Here is a 20,276-nt window from a genome sequence, read left to right as displayed (position 1 = left end):
CACACCCCTTCTCATAAGAAAGCTTGTGAACAAATCAGTATCCCTGCTTCTAGCTATCATAGCGATGTCTGATTATTATTTGTAGTTTGCATCACATTCTAAAGCTGACTTATCAAAAATTGAATTTCAGGCAAAATAGTTTAGTACAGGAGCTGCACTGCCGCAGGATAGGTATGCGTGAAAGACACATTGGGTTCAGCCCATTTCTTTCAGATATAACTGTCTTCGAAATCATAGCAGAGGAAGATACTGAGTCAGGCAGTGCAAATATTATGATGACAAGCCAAACATACACAAATGAAATGTCTGAACCACATTAGAATCTTTCAGTGGCCACCCTTGTCTGGAGCTCACCTTTTTTCTGCAACCTGGTTATATGGCGATCTCAGAAACACTCATGACATACGCATTCGTACTTAGATAAACTGTCTTGGATTGGTGTGGGAAGCCTAAAATAACCAGATAACAGCTTTCCACGGTGAGGTGGTGAGAAAGTGTACTCAGGTGACAGCAAATGAAACAAAGCATCACGTCTGGAAAAGATAGTGTTTTGAACCCTTTCAGGGGAGACCTGTAAACTGGCCAGTTTGTTTAACTAAGTGACAATTTACGATTAATACTTGTCTTTTCTGCCCTTGTGCTAATCACAGACCAGTTAGAGACACTTGTGGCTTTGCTGATATTGCAAATTCTGTCCCGAAAGTTAAAAAATGTGTCCTAACGTGATCTACATTCCCACTAGAAACCTCTTTTTTCAGATAATAGAGCAATCCAGAAAACATTACCAAATGAAATATGACATAAGAATCTCAGCACAGAAGTTATTCTATTTCATCTGAGTTTTATATAATTCGATTTAGCTATTTTATGATTGTGGGAGAACAAAAAATTGAAATATTGATGATTTGAGAACTGAGGGGTTCTGCCCCCCACCTTCTCTTTGGTTGTTGGGGGGGTGCCTACTTGATTCAAAGATTACTCTGATTTAAAATATAATACTGTACAGATCATTAATCTACAGTGTTGACTCGCCTGGAGAGATTTAAAGGAATTGTAACCAAAGCATTACAGTCTGTCGTTTTGTTTTAGTTGGTTGGGTTTGTTTGTTTTTTATGCACTCTACTGATATAATCATGTTAAATAATCCACAGATTTGGGTTCCCTTATTCTGCCCTTCACCAAGCTAGACCATAAGAGCTCCTTTTGATGATGTCAAGTACCCACATACAAGGTTGCTGAGAGATTTTAAGAATCATTCTTTTCAATACGTGCTAAGGGGAGTCCAGCAGAACAATGCACTTCCAAATGCCTTGGGCAGTGTGAGTGCCTCGTACACTGCTGTTGAGATCATACCAGCTCTGATGCGGGAGTTATGACCTCAGTGAAAGGGCAGTAAGGAGATGCCATGATCGTATTGCTCGCCTGCAGGATCTCAATGACAGATTTCCTTCTTTTGAAAAGGAAATAAATCAAGCACAAACACCTGCTAAAATAAGTGCCTGGTTTAAATCCAGACCCTGCTCCCACTGAGGTTAATGGCAAAAGTGCCATTGGTTCAACCGAGGGCAATAGCAGGGTCCTGATTCCCTAGAGTCCATGATGCAGATCTTTGTCCTTTACTTTAATGGGACCAGGATTGAACCAGGGCTTCAGTTTTTAGATAGCAGAAACTGTGTGTGAAACAATCCTAGTTATGTGAAATGCCCTAGCTCCTGATGGATTGGTTGATTTATTTACTGGCAATTTTGAATTTAAATTCAATCCTTTAAATCACGGATTTTGTTTCCTTTTCCTATACCTGTCATAGAGGTTAAATTTTAACTAAGTAAAAAAGATGGTCAGCTTTGTAACTAACATATATATATTGCATATATCGATGATACAGTTATCTTATTCTGGGTAGTCTTAGTTACTAAGTAAATGCTTTATGCGATTACTTTGGAATCTTAAATTTCACTGTATTCTCCTTTTACAGAAATAGGGCCTGATCCTGCAACCCTTACTCAGAGAATAATGCTCACTCCTGCCTAACGAGATCGATAGAACTACTCAAGGAAGTAAAGATTACTCACCTGTGTAAGGGCTGTAGGATCAGACCCCAACTGTATTATAAAGCCCGTCCTTCCTGCCTATGTGACTGCAAAAATCACATTAAAATCAATGGAAAGTTTGAGATGCAAAAAGAATGCAAGACTGGGTCCTATTTTTGCACTCTCCAAAGATAAGGGGGGAAGGGAGAAGTACAAGGAAGATAGAGTGACATTTTGCATCATGGGCCACATTGTTAACCCCTTAAACTGAACTGGTGAGCAGTTGCTCACACAAGGTGTCCTATTGATTTCAGTAGAACTGCTCATGTGACTGACTTTGCACCAGTGTGAATAGAAGGCAAACAGTCTGGCCCCACATGAGTGTGTTTCTTGGGGAAGTAGGAATGTTCACCATTGTTCTGCAGAGATTTTAATTTTGATGTATTTTGTTTCTCGGTGCAAAATAATAGAAAAAAGGCACTTTCTATTATAGCCTACGTAAACTACAAAATCAACAATGACTATAAATATGAATGCTTGCAAATATAGGACATTTTTACAGAACATCTGAGAGCCAATTAAAGTAAATACTTTATATATATATAAAATATATTTCTGCACTTGGCCTTGTTCTTGTGCTTTAAAGAAAATCTTGGCTAGATAGAAAAAAAAATCCAGTTGGTTTTTTTGTCACGGATTGATCATTAAAATAACTCTTTGGAGTTCAAAATACTCCCTAGTGGCAGAATATTCAGAGTTGAATTCATTTAGGGCATCATCTAAAGTCCTTTTGAAGATAATTGACAGGCTCCTTCTGACTTCAATGAACTTTGAATCAGGCCTTTGATTACTATTAGATAGTTAAAAGTGGTATTTCCAAGAACCAAAACTTATTGAAGTCATTTAAGTGAACAACTAGACAAACAGTAGTTTGTCAGCAACTTTATTTAAAAAAAAAAATCGCATGACAAACTGTAACCAAGACCAAAATACTGTGTCCACTGTACATCATTCATTATAAAACAAACATACACCACATTTGTAGTCTACTAAACAGTGTATTTTCTTTAAAATTATATAGTGCGTGCTTTTAGATTCATGCTTTCAATATTTATTTTACATTTGCTATTCAAATATTTTTCTGTTATAAATAATTGCAACTTGATCAAATTGTGTACCTGTTATCATCCTATGCGATCCTATTCAGTACTGCAATGCGTTTTTGTATGTTTTTTTCTTTTTAGACACGAGTAAGCACATCTGAAGTGTAAATAAAGTGTACAGAGGCCAGACATGTCTGCAGAATGGTGACTACTGTCCGTACCTAGAACTTGGAATGCTAGAACAAGTGGCAGGAAAATACATAGAAAAGAATTGTTTCCAAAAGGCACAATTTCCTCGACACGAAGGTACAATACAAAATAGATGGCGGCTAAAACATTGGCGCCTAGGAGAGCGGTGCTTGTTACGTGTGGACTCGTGCTGACTAGGATTAAACCCCCTGAGGGCTGATGCTTTGGCAGTTCAGGAGGAGGCATTACAAGAGCACTGAACGGAGTGAGAGTGGATGGTTAAAAACAAGCACCCCGTTCTTTCCCCATCCGCAAGGGTTTGTTTCCGAGCCCCCTTCAATACGGTACCCCCTGTAATTTACCTAGGAGGGCAAAGTCCGCTGAAGTGTTTCAAAGCCCATGTAAACAGAAGCGGGTCTGCGCTGTGACAACCCCCACCCCGGTCGCTGGATTACTACTGATCATTGCTTCTGCTGCTGGTTTCCTGGTCGCTCGGGTCATCCGTGAAGCAAACGTCCACGTCGCTCTCGTTGTCAGTCTTTTGCTCCGGCTCCTGGGGCTGGTAGCCGGGCTCGCTTTTGTCCTCGGCCGCCTTGTGGAGGCTTTGGCCCGGGTGCCTGGATTTGACGTGGCGCTCCAGGTCCCTGCGCCGGACCAGCACCTTGCCGCAGAACTCGCAGCGGTAGGGGGTGTTGCCCTCGGCGTGCAAACGGATGTGCTTGTTGAGGTTGCTGGGGTCGCCGAAGGGCCGCAGGCAGACCTTGCACTTGAGCGGCTTGTAGCCGGTGTGAGTCCGCATGTGGATCTTGAGGCCGTACTTGCGCGAGTAGAGCTTGCCGCAGTAGAGGCAGAGGTGGCCGGTCTTGGGCTTGCCGCCGGCTGGGCCGGCGGCGGCGGGCTGCAGGCTCTCCAGGCGGCCGCGGCTTTTCTCGGCCGCGATCTCGGAGAGCTGCTGGGTGTGCATGGCGATCTCCCGGTCTATGCCGGCCAGGGAGCCCAGCTCGGCCGGGTGCAGCCCCGCCGCCGGCCCGTTGAAGTAGGCCACGGAGTCCGGGTACTTGAGGAGGTTGCCGAGGTGCAGCTTGAGCGGGTAATAGGGGGCGCTGTAGAGCAGCTCGCCGTTGTAGAGGGTGAAGGGCACGAGCGGCAGGTTGCACTCCCCGGGGTAGGCCTTCAGCCCCTCGAAGGGCGGCAGCGAGAAGCGCTCCAGGTGCAGCCCGGCCCCGGCAGGCAGTGGCGGGTAGCGGCTGGGCGGTAGGCCGGCGTGGTGCAGCCCCCGCTCCACGTGCTTGAAGGCCGAGGTCTCCTCGAAGTGCGAGAGCAAGGGGAAGGCCCGCAGGCCGCTGGCGCAGGACAACACGGGCGAGGGGCCCTCGGCCGGGTGCCCGCCGCACTTGGGGTGGGGGCCGCCCGCCAGCGCCTCGGGCCCGCCCCGCCCGGCCTTGCTGCTCCCCAGGGCCTTGCTGAAGCCCAGCCCGCCGGCCTTGCCCTCCTCCGCTTTGGAGAGGCCGGCCGGCCTGAACGCCGACCTGCCCCCCGGGTAGAAGCTCAGGCCGTTGCTCCCCGCCGAGCTCCCCACCAGGCCGAGGAAGGGCCCGTGGCTCCGCCCCGAGCCCACGCTCATGTCCAAGGCTCGCTCCTGCTCCTCTTTCCCCGCCGGCCTGCGGAGCGCCCCCAGCTTGCTCAAGGGCGGCGAGGCGGCGGATTCCCGCTTGATGCTCTCCCGGGCCGCCTGCTGCAGGCTGTGGGTCCTCAGGGGAGCCGCCGCGCTGGGGAGTTCGCCCGCCGTCGCCTTCGGGGACAGGCTGAAGAGGTCCGAGGAACGGGCATGGTCCGGGTGGTGGAGGAAGCCGCGGCCGTTGTTCAAGACGCAGTGGAAGTGGACGTGGGCTTTGAGGCTGTTGGGGTATTTGAACGTCCTCCAGCAATACCAGCAGATGTAGCGCTCCTCCCCTAGGAAGAGAAGCGGAGCCCTCCGTTAGACAAACAGTGGCGGCCCACCCGTCTGAGTCAGCGAGCGAGAGGCCTGTGCAAACTCTGTTACCGCAGCAAAATGGCCCACAATGGACCCGGGACTCCTGCATTAGACAGTCCATGCACGTCCTTTAAATCATTGCTAGGAGGGGCGCAATGGAAAGTAATGCTGCTCTCACTCACTGCCCACTACTTTTGCTTCTTTCCCCCAAGTTGCAGAGTAAAGGCCCGATCCAAACGCCATTGAAATCAATGGGAGGCTTTCGGTTAACTGCAATGGTTTGGATCGGGTCCTAGCTGCAAACGGGGGTCTTCCCCCTTCACCCGCCCGCCCAGCGCCTCCTCTAACGCCTCCTTTAGGGACTGGAGTGTTGCCACAACTGTCTGGTTTGCCTTTTTAAGCGGGGTCACAAAAGGCTCTTGGCCCGGGAACTAAGCTGGACTGGCCTGGGCTGAGCAGAGCTGGCTGGGCGGAGGTGGGCTAAACTGTGTTTGGACTGGGCTAAAATGGGCTTCGGGAAACGAGAGCAGCTGTTGCCTTAAATCGTCTGTCGCCGGGCCCATCTGTTGACGTTCGCAGAATAGGTAGCGTATGTCGAGGAGTTGACTAAACTGAACAAAGGCCAATCTAATGATCGTGAGCTCCTCATTACCCGGCGAGACAATCTCCTATATGTATAGGCCATATGTAATCATTCCTTTTCAAAGGACAATGCCCTTTGTGCCCCATCCCTAAACATTTAGGCTTCCCTGAAGCGGAACAAACCGAAATGGCCATGTTTGTGTTATGACTTCATGTTACTTAAACTTAGACTTTTCTTTCTCTTCCTTCTGAGGAATCAAATAAAGCCTGGCCTGTTTTATCAACCCTGACATTGAAATATATTCTCTGCAGGAGATTTTTTTAAAAAACATACAATAGTCTCTCCTACTTACCAGCATCCAAAACTTACAAATTAGACATTTCAAACAATTAAAAAATCATAATAGTAGTAGTGCAGGCTCTGTATTACTGACCAGCCCTAACTTTAAAGAATACACTAAAAAGGCAAAGTTGTGGAACTGAGCAAGTAAAATAGTATATGTTTTCAAGGTTGCTGGAATCCTATTAAAATATTGGCGAAGTATCTTTACAAACACTAAGGTGCAAAATCAGGCAACCTTAAAAGCAGAGTAAATAAACAACAGAGATTTCTCCTTTGGCCTTTTAAGAAATGTCATAGAAACATAGTTCCAATGTGTGTTAAAATGATACATTAACTTGAAGCAAAGCACGGAAGAGTGCAAGAGAAGCGTGTAAAATGGTTGGGTTGTTAATGAATAAGTTCACATGGAATTAGCACACTAAACAGCCTTTTAAAAATGACTTTTAATTCAGGAATCAACCAGTGTCAGTTCATTCATTCAGTATCATTCAGGATAAAATAAAAGTCTTTCCACCCCAACCCCCCATTCCCCTTTGGAACACTTTCATGCACACTGAATAATGAAAGCACAGAACAAAACATGGGTTGCGTATTTTCTAGTCTGTTAAGTATTATGTAGTTTCTGTCATGCATAGCTCTCACTAGCTTGCCTTGAAGTGAGTGGTCTTTATGGATCTATGCTGGAATCTTAAATCGGACGTTGTGTGTTTTTTCGCACTGCTGGGCTGAGCTGGTCGGGGGGAGAAGGAGTGTGTCTGCTGAGGCCTTAATTGCTCAATTGCCGTGTGTCTGACTCCGATCCATTTCAGTAATCCTATTACCGTGCATTGAGATACAGGTAAACTAGCTTTAAAAACGAAAAGGCTTACAGTTAGAAACAACCTCCACAGCCTAATAAGCCTATTGTGTTGATTTAGAAACGTCTACGTTTTGGCTCTTTTCAAAGAAGTTGCGTGAGTGTTTATGTTCTTAACAAAGTAGTTGCAATACCAACTAAGCTTTGTTCCAAACGCAAACGTATCCTGAATAAAAACCAACTCTTTACAAGCAATGATCTATTTAAAAGAGCCTTGTTTATAATGTTAAAAACTTTGTTCAACAAAATCGGCTGTCTAGAAGTTTCTTCTTGCATTTTTTCAAAATGCTATCCACAAAAGTGCATAGGTGCTGGAACTAGGGGTGCTGTTGCACCCCCTGGCTTGAAGTGTTTTCCATCAGATACCGTGTTTATAGTTTGGTTTGATGGCTGTCAGCACCCCCACCATACAAATTGTTCCAACACCCCTGCAAAATTAGTAATAATGTTTTCACCCCTCAGCCAACTACACTAACGCCTTGTTCCATTTATTATGCCCTCACACTGTATTGATTACTCTGAAACTTCACTCTGGAAGTTGGGAAACAACTGATGTTCAGAATAAGATTGCATCATATGTGCTATATTTAACAGTGGATTAGAAAGGATATATGAAATAAACATATGTATTTTTACAGTGGAGCAGATTCTGCTGTCTTTATTCTGAAAGACCAGTGCTTTAGTAGTGTACTTCCATTGGAATTAATGAGATTACTTGTGGAGTAAGGTAATATTCAAGGTGAGTATGGGCAGCAGACAGAGTACTTAGCGGCATTTCACTTTTAATGCAGATCAATATAGCAGAGTCTTCTCCCGTTCATTGATTTTGTTACAACGGGTCAAATTCTGCAGGCCTTACTCGGGGCAGTAGCCCCACTGGCTTTAAGAATTTGACCCAGAGTTTGTTTCTCATGTTGCAGTATTGTAATAGAAATGATTTCACTCTCCGTAGAGTGACATAAACTAGCAATGTTAGGTATTATTGTAATCGTGCTTCTCAGTATATTAAATAACAGGCCCTATCCTGATATATTTTTTTATGCTCCAGGGCCTGAATAAGCTCCAGGAGATGATCAAGCCCTTCCGCCTTACGTAGGGTACTGACTTATGTGGGAAACCTTCTGAGCAAGAAGTGTGTTGACAGCGCGGGATCGGGCTTCTGATCTGTAGGAATCATGTAATCCCTGTGCGCTGCTCATTTCGTCTTTGAACAAGCCTGTTCTATTATCAGGCTCTTTATTCAACCTAATCTGTGCAGGGAAATGTCAGAGCAGCAATGAATGTATTCACGCTCCAAGCAGAGTGACTAAGTAGACCATCACCAAAAGCAATTTTCAAAACGAGCTTCAATCTGTTGCCTTCGTTTTCACTAGGAAGAGTGTATTACAGTTTTGCAGAGATTTGTATGAAATACTCAATGTAACTGCTCTTGGAATACAATTCTACATCCATTGAAACCCCACGTCAGCTACAAAATGCCTGCACATGGAAAACAGCACATGGAAATATGCTAGCTATCAGATTAATAGGAAACCATTTAGACAGATAACTGAATAAATATTTTTCCTACGTCATATTTCGAAACATACGTTTTCCCCCTTTCAGAAACTACCGGGTTAATAATTTTAAAACATGCTTTATGTTTACACTACAACTTCACCTAAAAGCAGATTGCAGATTCACATAATTTATCCAAGACTGATGCATGCCAAGTGCTATTTTGCTAGTGCACATATATAAACTGAATTTAACTCCCACATTATTTTTACCTAGTACATCCTAATTTGCGTAAACTGACCATTACCCTTTTAAAACGACTAAATGAATCTGAGGAGTCGCTGGAAATTGTCCCATATTTAACCTGAAAATGGAATCTGAAGCTGTAACCAAAGGGAAAAGATGAAAATGGTGTTTTAATAGGGCAGTAAGATAAATTACTGTATTGAAAAAATAGAGAATTATTGTTTTATAAACGATCTTAAAATCCCACTTTTCCTATCAAAATTATAAAATATAGTCGATGTTGAAAACAATCTCGTTATCTGAATCCTCCAATGTATTGTCAAATTGCTGGTTCCACTTATTTAAAAACAACTTTTAAAAAACAAGCAGAAGGAACAGATGACTGATTTACAATAAAACGGTGGCTGATTAACAATCGTTGTACCTGTGCGGGTATATTTTTTAAAGAGTCTGTCTGCAAACACATATTTTATTTGCTTAGTTTTCTAACTGCAGTTTTATATCACAACGTGGATGCTAATTATAACGTTGCTCTGAGGAAAAAAAACATTTGCAATTGGGAAATCGGCATGAAGTTCTCCGTTAGAAAAGGCACCTGTGAGTTGTATTGACTTCTACGCAGTAACTACTGAACAGAATAATAAAGTCCAAGTTGTTGTACCTTTCTCGTCGTGTGTCGGAGTAGCAGTGATTGGGATGTCAAACCACTGAGCCAAGGAGTTTGAATACCACACGGTCAGCTCCTCCCCTGGCTGGACATCTCTAAGCGCTCTGTAGAAAATCTATTCGAAAGAGAGAAAACCTTATCAGTGCCCCTGTAATGCAACCCAGCGCTGTTAAAAGAACATTCAGCCAGAGCGTTGTACGCAATCGAGAGAGAGATACCTACCTGTCCTCCTGGTAGATCTGCAATAGCTTCCAGTGTCTGTTCTTGTGTGCTTCGGGCAGCCCGGATTAACCCTATCCACTCCAGAGCTGAGCCCCCGGCTTCATCCACTAATTCCCCTCTCACCATCCGTACCTAGAACACAGGCGTCAGCCACTGTCATTTCCACACAGGATCCAAGCAAGACAAAACACAAACACAAATCCCTTATATAAATAAAGCCTAAACGTGCTCCTTACTAGCAACCCTTGCATCATCTTCCCATCCAGGGAATCGCTGGTTTAAACAGTCAATATATAAAGGCCGAACAAGTGTTTGGGAATAACAGCAAACTGTTTGATAGTGGTGAAAGAGAAAGAAGCAGCTAATTTATAAGAGCTAGATTTTGCCATCCCTACTCATATTGAAAGTACTGTGCATTGAGATAAATGAGATTGTCCATGGAGTAGGTTGTTACTCATTGTGAGTAAGGATAGCAGAATAGTCTGGCTCTAAAAGCTGTAACTCTGTGTTATTGTAAGAACAATTCTGTGTAAGTAATTTCTCCACTGGACAGCATTTGCTAAAATGTATCTTCTTCAACTGCTGCAGCTGCCTTTAATTTTAATTTTAAGCTCGTTTTAAAATGCACAGGTAATAGTTAATATTCACGTTTCTTAATGAGTGTGGTTTCGTGCCTTACGCCTGTAGTGGAGCAATTGTAAAATACGCGACTTGTCAAAAGAAAGGAGGGAGAGAGGAGAGAATTCTGCTTAGCTACAAAGTCTCTGGGCCTCATACTTCATAATCTGCTGGCCCATACAAAGAGAAAATGAAGTGCCCCAGCTCGCTGAATGACCATGTAATAAAAGTCAATTGAACAAAGCCGTCTAAAGAGAGAAACCAATGGAGCCAGATGAGAAATAAATTTGAGGGGGCTGGCAGAGCGTTTAAAAACAATTAAAGGGCATTAAAAATCCGAGCGGAACTTATGACCAACCTGTGCATTGGGGAAGGGGGGAGAAGAGGGAGTGTTTGCCTTGTGGCCATCGCATCCATAGATCCATTTACAACACAAGCCAGTTGAAAACACTCTCTAGCAGAATTTTGCTGGGGTAACTAGTTCCTCTCCATTAAACCCCTTTTGTTTATAAGGGAAGATTTTGAAACTTTGAGGTGTCTGCTACTGGAAGCCTGAGATATTTTCCGCATTCCAGACTCATGGAGTTCTAACATCAGTCAGTTCCTTCAATTACACGCGACTGTGATGATTTCAGGACATCTCTATTGTACATGTATTTGAGCTCTAAGCCACGGGTTTGTTTTCAATAGCTGGAAAAAGATGGAAAAACCACCCTTAACTCTGAGCCTTGGCTCAGCACGGGCACCTGGGGCTTGTGCTGTACCTGGAAATAACCTACCCCCTGGAATATTTATAAACCAATCTCATTCTCCCATCCGCCTGCGTCCAGCTCGAAAAGATACAGATTATTACTGGAGCTCAGATTTCGATACCGGCCGAAGAGAAGACGATTTTTAAAAATACAAATAAAAAGCAACAGCGGTGGTATCTAATATGGCTTTGGCTGACCTTGTCGCTGTGGCCCCATTGTATAAACACCAAATAAATAAATATATCAACGAAACCGTGACAAATCCAGGGACGCTTGGACGGAGAATACGATTTCTCTGAACAGGTCGGTAATTACGTTTCAGAAAGACCAAAGGGGAGAAAGGAAGGAACAAATCACCCACAAGTTATCAAAGCAACAGCATCTGAGAGCATAGCCAGCGCCACAAAGCTGCAAACTAGCGAAACTCCCTCACACCTAAAACCAGGGACAAGCACCTCTTGTTCAGAATACATCGAAACAGGCTCTCTGCAATCACCGGCTGTGCAATGTGCCCCTCTATCATCCCTCTTCTCTTTGGCTTAATGAAGATCTCAAGGGCAGGGACATATCCTCTTGTCTGAAAACACCGCCACAGCCCCTTCACCTTCCCGCTACCAAGACCAGCCTGCCGTAACACTATCCAGCAACGCAGGGAGTGGGCAGGAAGGCTGGATAGGTTTTCTATACATTCAATTTCAAAGCCGTAACAAGGAATCTTGGGATACTTTATCAAACTCTTCCCTTTCTTTCCTGGTACTCTGGCTTGTTCTAAAAGGCAGGATGAACCGAGGAGAAGTCAGCCTCTTCTCCTAAGTACAGATCCTCCTGAGCCACTCTCTGATCAAACAAGGTCCAGCAGTGCAGGAGAGACCATAGGAAATACCTTTTTTTTAGGTCCTGGCTCCCTGCGGTCTGACAGGTACTTGCCCAGTTTGAAGATGCCCGGCACAGGACCCAGACGCAGTCCGGCTGGGATGCAACTTTCTGCATTCACGCTGATGGCCGGAGCCCTGCTTGTTTGCATTGCTGCCTCTGGGTATAAGGAATCAGGAACCCAAAGCACTTAACGGGGATGGAGTGACAGAGACAGCCAGCGAGCAGGATGAACACAGGCGTATCTCCGCCTGCAGAGTGACGCGGTGGTGTGTGCACGCCGGCTTTTCAATTGGAACAGGAGGGGTACCCCTTGGCACGTTGATGCTCTAGGGCGCAGAGTTTGGTGAGAGAGTTTAGCTCTTACAGCAGCTGCAGAGTTCCATCCAAGTGGGTCACGTGGAGCCTTTCCCTAACCCTCCTGCATAATCAAGTACTTTGAATGGCTAGCAAACAATGGTCCAGGCGACCTTCCCATTCCTAAAAATCCAATTTGTCAAGGGCAAAGAAAAGGCGCTGGTGAATCAAAGGTCTGGAGGGACCATTAATCCTCAGCATGGGGTATTGTCCCCGAGACAGTTACGATATTTTAAGTGACAAATCCACTGTATAATTTCTCCATAAATTTTACTTCCTTTTATTGTTCCTAGACAAACCAGTTTTGGAAAATAAGTGACTATTTTAAGTCTACTTGGCTGATTCTTTTGAGGTTTAATATACTTCAAAGATTTTTAATTCTCTTCCCTTGGCTTTATTGTAAAGAAGATTAAACAAAGAGATGGGGAATGTTTTGAGGACTTGTTAACTTCTATTGATTCCTGGCGTGTGCCATACAGAAATTGGGCAGGTACTTGATGGGAAAACACCAGAAAATACCTACACTTTTTTTTTAAAGACCATATTACCATTTCAGTGGATTGGTTTCAGGCCAATAACCTATTTATAACAGCTCTGCTCCTTAACTTTTACTTTCTTCTGGGATGAATGGCACAAAATATGAACCATTGTTGCCCTTTTAAATCACGAAGTGTTGCATTTGTGAACACCGTGGGAATTGTTTAATTCGTGTTGTTAGAGAAATTCAAGAGATGGATTCAAACACAAACAGACATCACAGAATTCTAAAGAGGATAATATATGTTTGTGTACCCCTTCTAAATTAATACCTCTCCAAGTTATTTTTCCATATACAAAATTGCTCCCACTGAGAATACTTTTTTAAAAAGTAAAAAAAAAATGTAAGTTAACCCAGATCCATGATTCCAAATGATCTGCACTTTTTGTAAAGGGTGATCGTATTTTAATTACACAAACATGAAACACTGGTCTACGAGTAGCTTACAAGTTCATTTATAGCGCATAAAAACATCTAAGAGAGTGGGGGGGGGGCCGGCGGAAGAACAAGATTTTGGAACGGGAATTTATCCTGATCTATTAATTGGACACACACACACACACACACACAAATCCAGATGTGCACAAAAGACTAAAGAGTCAATAACTGAAACTTCTATTTGCGCTTTTATAATTTTTCCCATTTCTAAATAGGAAGCTCACTGTAATATAGGTGAAGTTGATCTAAATAGGCTACATCTGAATGTTTCTTTCTTTGAAAAACAGTTGCATAGGCACATTTTAGACATTATTTCAATAGCAACTGCTCTCGTTCTTTTCTGTAGTTTGATAAATAATCCAATCCTAATCAGTTAAAAAACAAGCTATTAAAAAGTTAGTCTTTTAGGTATAGCTCACTATAGGTTATATGAAACTGAGCAAATGCTATGCATTGCAGGCAATTATCTAGGCATTATATCTTATAGCAGGTAGCTCTCAATATATCATCATAAGGTTTTTAATCATTATATTTTTTTGTTTACAGCAGCACTCGTCATTATAATAAATACTAAAGGTGAGATGGCGCATTTTTCTCTAAAAGTATGGCATATAATGGGATAAGCGGAAAAGCTCTTTAGAAATAAGGTGATTTTAAATGAGCCTCATAATTCTTAAATCTGCATGATCTGTGTTAGCCTGACCTAAGTATATATGAAGACAGACATCACAACACGCGGCGCTATGATACCAATTAAGGCAGGCCATGTCTTTCAAGTTAATGCAGATCTTAACATGGCAGTTGATTATGCAGATAGTTAATTTCATCAAACCCATCTTCTGTTCAGTGCAACAACAAATTGGTGTTTAATTTAATGTTAGGAAGCTGCCACATATCACACATTGAAATGTATTTGTATATTCACGTAAATTCATAAACTTCAAATATTTCTTCGGTTTAAACACTACAGTGGCTAAATGGCTGAAGTCCAGTATCATGCCTCTAGGACATGGCGTTACATCCTTTTTTGCCTGTTCTATTTTGTTATATGGCTATGTCCACAGAGATACAAACCATGGGTTAGATTGTGGCAGCACGGGACTTTTGCTGCTGATTTGAATGAAAGCAGAATCTGCCCCTATTTAAATAACTAATGAAGAAACCCGGCCTAAGTGAAAGACGGGGGAAATGGCTGTGGCAAAATGCCTTCTCTAGTCACAAATTGTTCCCCTGCACTAAATCAATGTAGGTCATGGATACATTTTCAATAATGATACATTTGCGCGCACACTAGGCAAGCAGAAACAAATGTAAACTACGTCTCTGGAAACATTAATGATTATCGATCATTCCTCTCCATGGTGTAATTGTAGGGAACATTCTGAGAATAGGGTTTGGTGTGGACTGCAGCGGGGGTGGAAAAAAACTGAGATGACCCCTTTGATCAGCAGCATGAATGGGGGGGAAAGGATAAACAAGAAGTTGAGGGCAATAAATTTAAGCCATGAACATGTCCCTATAACCTCTGGCCTGGCGACTTTAGGATGACACCCAGTTTAAATTGCAAGCGCTGCAGAGATAGAGAGAGGGCTTTTAAGGAAACCAAGGTACCCTACCGCTCCATTTGGGGAGCTGCTCCATCCCCTCCTTAATGAGTCACAAAGCGTGAACGACACGCGAACAATTTTATCAATAGGACCATGTAAAGGCCGACTGTGAGGAAAGTTATTTATTAATATAGCCAATTGTGACTGGTTCCCATCCACTCAGAAAAGAAAAGCCCCGCTCTGGAAGCATTCACACCAGTTCTCCAATTTTTATTCTGTCCTGTGGCTCAAAGTTGAAGTTCCCCAAGTGAAATAAATTGTCCACAAAAGAGGAAAGGAACCACATTTTCTTTTATTTTTCCTTCCCTAAAAAGGAAGGGTGAAACCGATCTAATGTGCCCACTGGAGCAAGATGCAGCATGAAAGGCCGGGTGTTAAAAGTAAAAGCAGCCTTTGGAGCAAATGGGATGGAAAATTAAATGAAATTAAATAGCTTGAACGACCGTATTGTCCCTTATTAAAAAGACACATTAATTACATGGTTTCAGCTTTATTCAAAGACAATGTTTAGACTCAATCAAAACGTTCCACTCTCGTTTTTTATATACTTAAGCTGGGCTGCTCGAAACACCATTAAAGTGAAATAACTTTTGCCCCAGAGATTTCATGAAAGATATTTTAGCAGTCAGCCCTTATTTATGCCCACCGCTGAACTGCCAATGCCCCTGCGGAACACTTTGGCACAGTGTTCTTTTTGATTTAACAGGTTGCCCCATAATGAAGCATGAATGTTAAGGAACAACAGTCATCCAAAGAGGCACAGTTGCAGAGAGCAATGTCCCACCAGGGAGCTCCATTCAAATCATCAAACTGCTCCAGCACAGAGAAGGTTCAACATTACATTCAAACCAGCATGAATGCCTGTATACAGGGCCAGCTTCATTATGTTGCGGAGAAACACAGTGGATGCTTTAACAAAATACTGCCCCTTCATTCAGTAGTCAATATTCTCGCAGTAAAATTAAGCAGCCAATTCCCTCCATTGGCCCTTTTTAGTGTTTTATCCATTCCAGAAAGGAAAACAACCGCTCTGCGAACGATGAACCTTGCAGATTGGAAATGATCAGCTGTAACATTTCAGATTGCACATGCTTTGATACGGTGCCACAGTCTTCGGCCACACTACACACATATACACACACGCACGCACCCCCCCCCCACACACACACATACACACAGTATGCAGTGCATAGATCACAACACTCTGTATTACATGCGAGCTGTTTTCCACGTCATAAGGCAAAATGCGCATTTTAAACAGACCCAGAGTTCTTTCATAAATCGTTGCTTTTAATTTAAAACTTCCTTGGCGCTGGAGTATCCAAGCACAGTTTTAAGTGTATTTTTCTGTCTTGTTTTACTTCTATAATAATAATAATCGTAATCAGAATGAGTTGTTAATATTAATTATTACCTATGTGAGGCGGATTGGCAGAGTGAGCGGACAGGGGTGAGCGCTAAAGGCTCCTAACAAGCTGAGCTGTGCAGACAAGATGCGGGTGGGATATTAAAGCAGCTTTTGAGTAGTCATTAAGGTTCTATGGGAACCCCAGCAGATGACATGATCTCAATTTGGGATTCTTATTCTTAGGGGCAAGCAAGCTTCATTCGAGATCAGGTTAAAATACGTTTGGTGCTAGTTAAAAATTCCAGAGTAGGGTGGTTGTTTTTTAAACCCAGTTTTAGCTGGAAGCAATGCTTGCCACATAAGGTATTCAAAGTCCGTCTAAAGTTGCCTTTTAACCGGATTCTCCCCCCGAGCCCCCAACTTATCTCTTGGTTCTTTCGGTTGACATGGTACAAATAAAAGTCAGTAAACTTGTTGCTGAATTGCAATGTTTCGGTGTACCTTATAAATTCATACCTTTTCTCCCTCCATCGCCTTAGAATGAGCCCCTGTCTCAATTCGATTTTCCTTGCTGTTGGGCACATTTAGGAGAGACTCTATTTGTGAAGTTCATTTCTAGGCAAATGTATTCAAGAGCTGATTGGGATGAATAGGACCGTGTGTCAGCCGCCCCTAATTGGGATTAAAGCACTTAGGACCATATGCAGAGAGTGACAGAAATTCTCAGGTTTCATTGTATTCAGACTTCCACCCGCTTGGACACTCCTCCTAGAAAGGAGATTTATAAAGATTTCGGAGAGAAACTAAGGAAATAAAAGAGAGACAGAAAATGACCGGGCTAATGTCTCTCGGTGGGACTGCCAGCACAGCAAATGTTCATGACAGCTCCTGAGAAAAGATGATTAGAAAGAAAGCTGCAATGACATAATTGGACTCTGATGGGGTGGCGAGTGGAGTGGAGCAGTTTAATGGGAATCCTGCTCGGAAAGACATAGGGATTATTTCGTGTTCAGGGAAAACAAAAACAAAACACTGATCTCTCTCACCCAACGTCCAATGACGCTCGTTTGTTCAACCCTACCAATAATATAAACATCTTCCAAAAACCCGCGTAGCTAATGCTTTTTCTAGTAGCAGGAAATCAACGAGAAAGATACAGAGGGGGATCTTCATGAGATGCATTTATACAGTAAAGAATTAAAATTAACACAGAAAGGACTACAAAGAGGAGTTATTTTAAAAGTATACTTAGAAATACCTTAAAAATATATACAGCAAGCATCATGGGCCTGATTCGATGCCTATAAAAGCCTATAAGATGGGAGACTTCCATTGATTTCAGAGGGCTTTGGATCAGGCCCTATGAGACATAAGGCTCGTATTGGCTGATAAAGCCATATGAAACATTGACAAGCGAGTTTTGAGATCCGACTGTCGGCCTCCTGGAAGTGGTATAAGTTACTCTCCAGTTGGCTTGACAATTGAAAAGGGAGGGCAGAATAGAGAGCGAGCTCTCCCGCTATGAGACGCTGTCGATTTGTTACTTTCGCCTATAAACACAGATGTCAGACTATTTTCTTCTTCCTTCACTGACGGTGACCTTCCGCCACGCACTTGCAGCAACACCCAAGCTTTCTCGTGTCAACAGACCCCAGTACCGACCAAAGGGGATGGCCCAGGTTGATCAAAGAGAGGAAGAAATGAGAAAGGCCGTGTTATATTTGTGTACGTATTTCCCCGGCATTTTATAATGAAATCCAGTCCAACTCTTCTAATGGGTGGCTAGTTCATGTTGAGAACGGAAGATGCTCTCAGTACCCCCCTTTCCTACCCCACCCCTCATTGCCCGGCCTCTCTTTTCCCATCCTATTCTGAGGTCTGATTATTATCAGAAGAGAGAGATTAGGGGCTGCAGCTATTGATTTTCCGATTACTTAAACTGTTTCCATAACTGAAGAGCCCATCACTTTTAAGAAAAAGGGCATCTGAGACTTACAGGGTGAAGAAGATTTAAAATCAATAGGGTGAAAAATACCAAATCGCAGGGTAGACTCGTCACTGACACAATCCCTCTGTTAGACAGGAAAGCTTTCGGTTATCAATCGACTTGAATCCCACCGTCGACCGGTGGTTTAGCTCGAAGGGGACATCCCCACAGCTCTGATTCACCCTTTGTGTGCTAAATCCTGATCAATATACTCGGGCAGCAAGAAGCAGGGACACAACAGGCCCGATCCTGAATTCCTTCATCAGTCAAGATTCTCATTTAAGTAGATAGAAGTTTTGCCCGCCTAGGGGCGGCGTGAAGGGGATCAGTTCTGGATGGACAGGGGTCTTTCTCGATCCTGATCGTCTTCAAATCAGGGAATATACTCGCAGTACACATTTTATTGTTGATTTAAAGTTCTCAAACTAAATGAACCCGCTGGTCAGTCGTGATGGTTTTCATTTGTTCCCACTGAAATCAATGGGAGTTATGCCTTTGACCAGAGGATGAGCAGGATCAGACATTCTACCGCTGATGTAAATGAGTGTAGCTTCATTGAGGGCTCAGACAATTTATGTATGAGTTTCGCATCCACTAGAAGAAAATATTACCATAGAAAAAAAATAGAAGATTCTCCTTTTTTTTATCTTCCACAGGATTCCTACGTTTCAGACCAGCAAACTCTATATGTCATAGTCAACAGAGGATTTTTTCAACCACCCGTTGCCCATATGTTACCTTTATTTTGAATCGATCTAAGAAAATAGATGTGAGTTGTGTATGTGGCATATATATAATGTGGCATATATACACTGTACAATATATAACTGCGAGTTGATTCACAGCACAGAAATAGCTCTCTGCCTACCCCGTGACAGAACATAAAAAGAGACAACTATTTTAGATGACTTTTATTGACTCACAAAACAAGGGTAATGAGTTTGAGAGAGCGGAATTATTTCACGTCAGGGGCAGCCACGAACCCATAATGTGGTTGCAGGCTGACTCGAGGGAGGGATTCCGAACAGAATGTTTGGAAAATGGAATCTTGCTATTTCAGAAGCTCGGAATCGATACTGTATATCTCACTCCAGCGGCACAGGCAACGTATGCAAAAGTGATTGTGAATGGTCTAATTTTCTCCCTTGTGGGTTCCCAGCCCCACCACCCCTTTAACTTCGTTTCACGTGGCGTGGGGGAAGAGTTTATAGCGATTTACTCCTTCTCATAACACAAGAATTAGGCGTCTCCAAATTAAATTAATAGGCAGCAGGTTTGAAACAAACAAAAGGAAGTATTTCTTCACACAAGGCACAGTCAGCCTGTGGAACTCTGCCAAAGGATGTTGGGAAGGCCAAGACTATAACAGGGTTCAAAAAAGAACTAGATAAATTCATGGAGGATCGATGGCTATTAATCAGGATGGGCAGGGATGGTGTCCCTAGCCTCTGTTTGCCAGAAGCTGGGAATGGGCGACAGGGGAGGGATCACTTCATGATTAACCTGTTCCATTCATTCCCTCTGGAGCACCTGGCATTGGCCACTATTGGCAGACAGGATACTGGGCTAGATGGACCTTTGGTCTGACCCAGTATGGCCATTCTTATGTTATGTTCTCATAGGACCCGGTTCTGCTCTCATTGAAATAACTGGGAAATTTGCTATTCGGTGGGAGACGCCTCGGATCCTACGCTGTGTTAGTTCACGAGCATTTATTTGCTCGCTCGCTCAGGACTTGGCTCTTGGTGCACCTGCAGTTCTTGACCTTACGAGAATCGTGAACAGTGTATATTGTGCCGTTTGTTCCAGAATAGTATGGAGCCCTTAAAAACCAACACACCCTATTCTTTTGTAAGGTGTGTACAGAATACAGAAAAAAAACAGACCAAGAAAGAAATAAGTTTTCTGAATGCTGCAAACAAAAAGGGCCAAGTTCTATGCCACTGTAAACGGGCAAAACTCCATGGGAGTGAGGGGAGCGGAGCCCTACAATTTAGCCCTAAAAATTCAGGCCTATCCCTTATTCCTAAATCTCTGCATCACTCTCT

The 20,276-nt window shown here is 43.2% G+C and overlaps 1 protein-coding gene across 1 annotated transcript; it reads right to left on the bottom strand.

Annotated features, from left to right (window-relative positions):
- Positions 1-2,712: 2,712 nt before the first annotated feature.
- On the bottom strand, positions 2,713-12,290 carry PRDM13 (PR/SET domain 13). Its single transcript, XM_065588245.1, has 4 exons — positions 11,964-12,290; positions 9,711-9,842; positions 9,483-9,603; positions 2,713-5,275 (listed from the first exon to the last, which is right to left on the bottom strand). Exons 1-4 carry the CDS (start codon positions 12,102-12,104, stop codon positions 3,777-3,779), a joined length of 1,893 nt encoding a protein of 630 aa, XP_065444317.1. The 5' UTR covers positions 12,105-12,290; the 3' UTR covers positions 2,713-3,776.
- Between the last annotated feature and the right edge of the window lie 7,986 nt (positions 12,291-20,276).

Source organism: Chrysemys picta, chromosome 3, assembly GCF_011386835.1.
Source record: "Chrysemys picta bellii isolate R12L10 chromosome 3, ASM1138683v2, whole genome shotgun sequence".
In the NCBI taxonomy this organism is placed as follows: Eukaryota; Metazoa; Chordata; order Testudines; family Emydidae; genus Chrysemys; species Chrysemys picta.
This window is presented reverse-complemented; position numbering and strand designations above follow the sequence as displayed.

Bases quoted from the DNA above. Each gene is read 5' to 3' on its own strand.
- PRDM13 (XM_065588245.1), bottom strand. From the start codon at position 12,104: ATGCAAACAAGCAGGGCTCCGGCCATCAGCGTGAATGCAGAAAGTTGC. The intron at 9,604-9,710 runs GTAGGTATCTCT...TCTTTCGAATAG, and splicing joins CAGATCTACCAGGAGGACAG to ATTTTCTACAGAGCGCTTAG. The intron at 5,276-9,482 runs GTACAACAACTT...TTCTCTTCCTAG, and splicing joins TCCGACACACGACGAGAAAG to GGGAGGAGCGCTACATCTGC.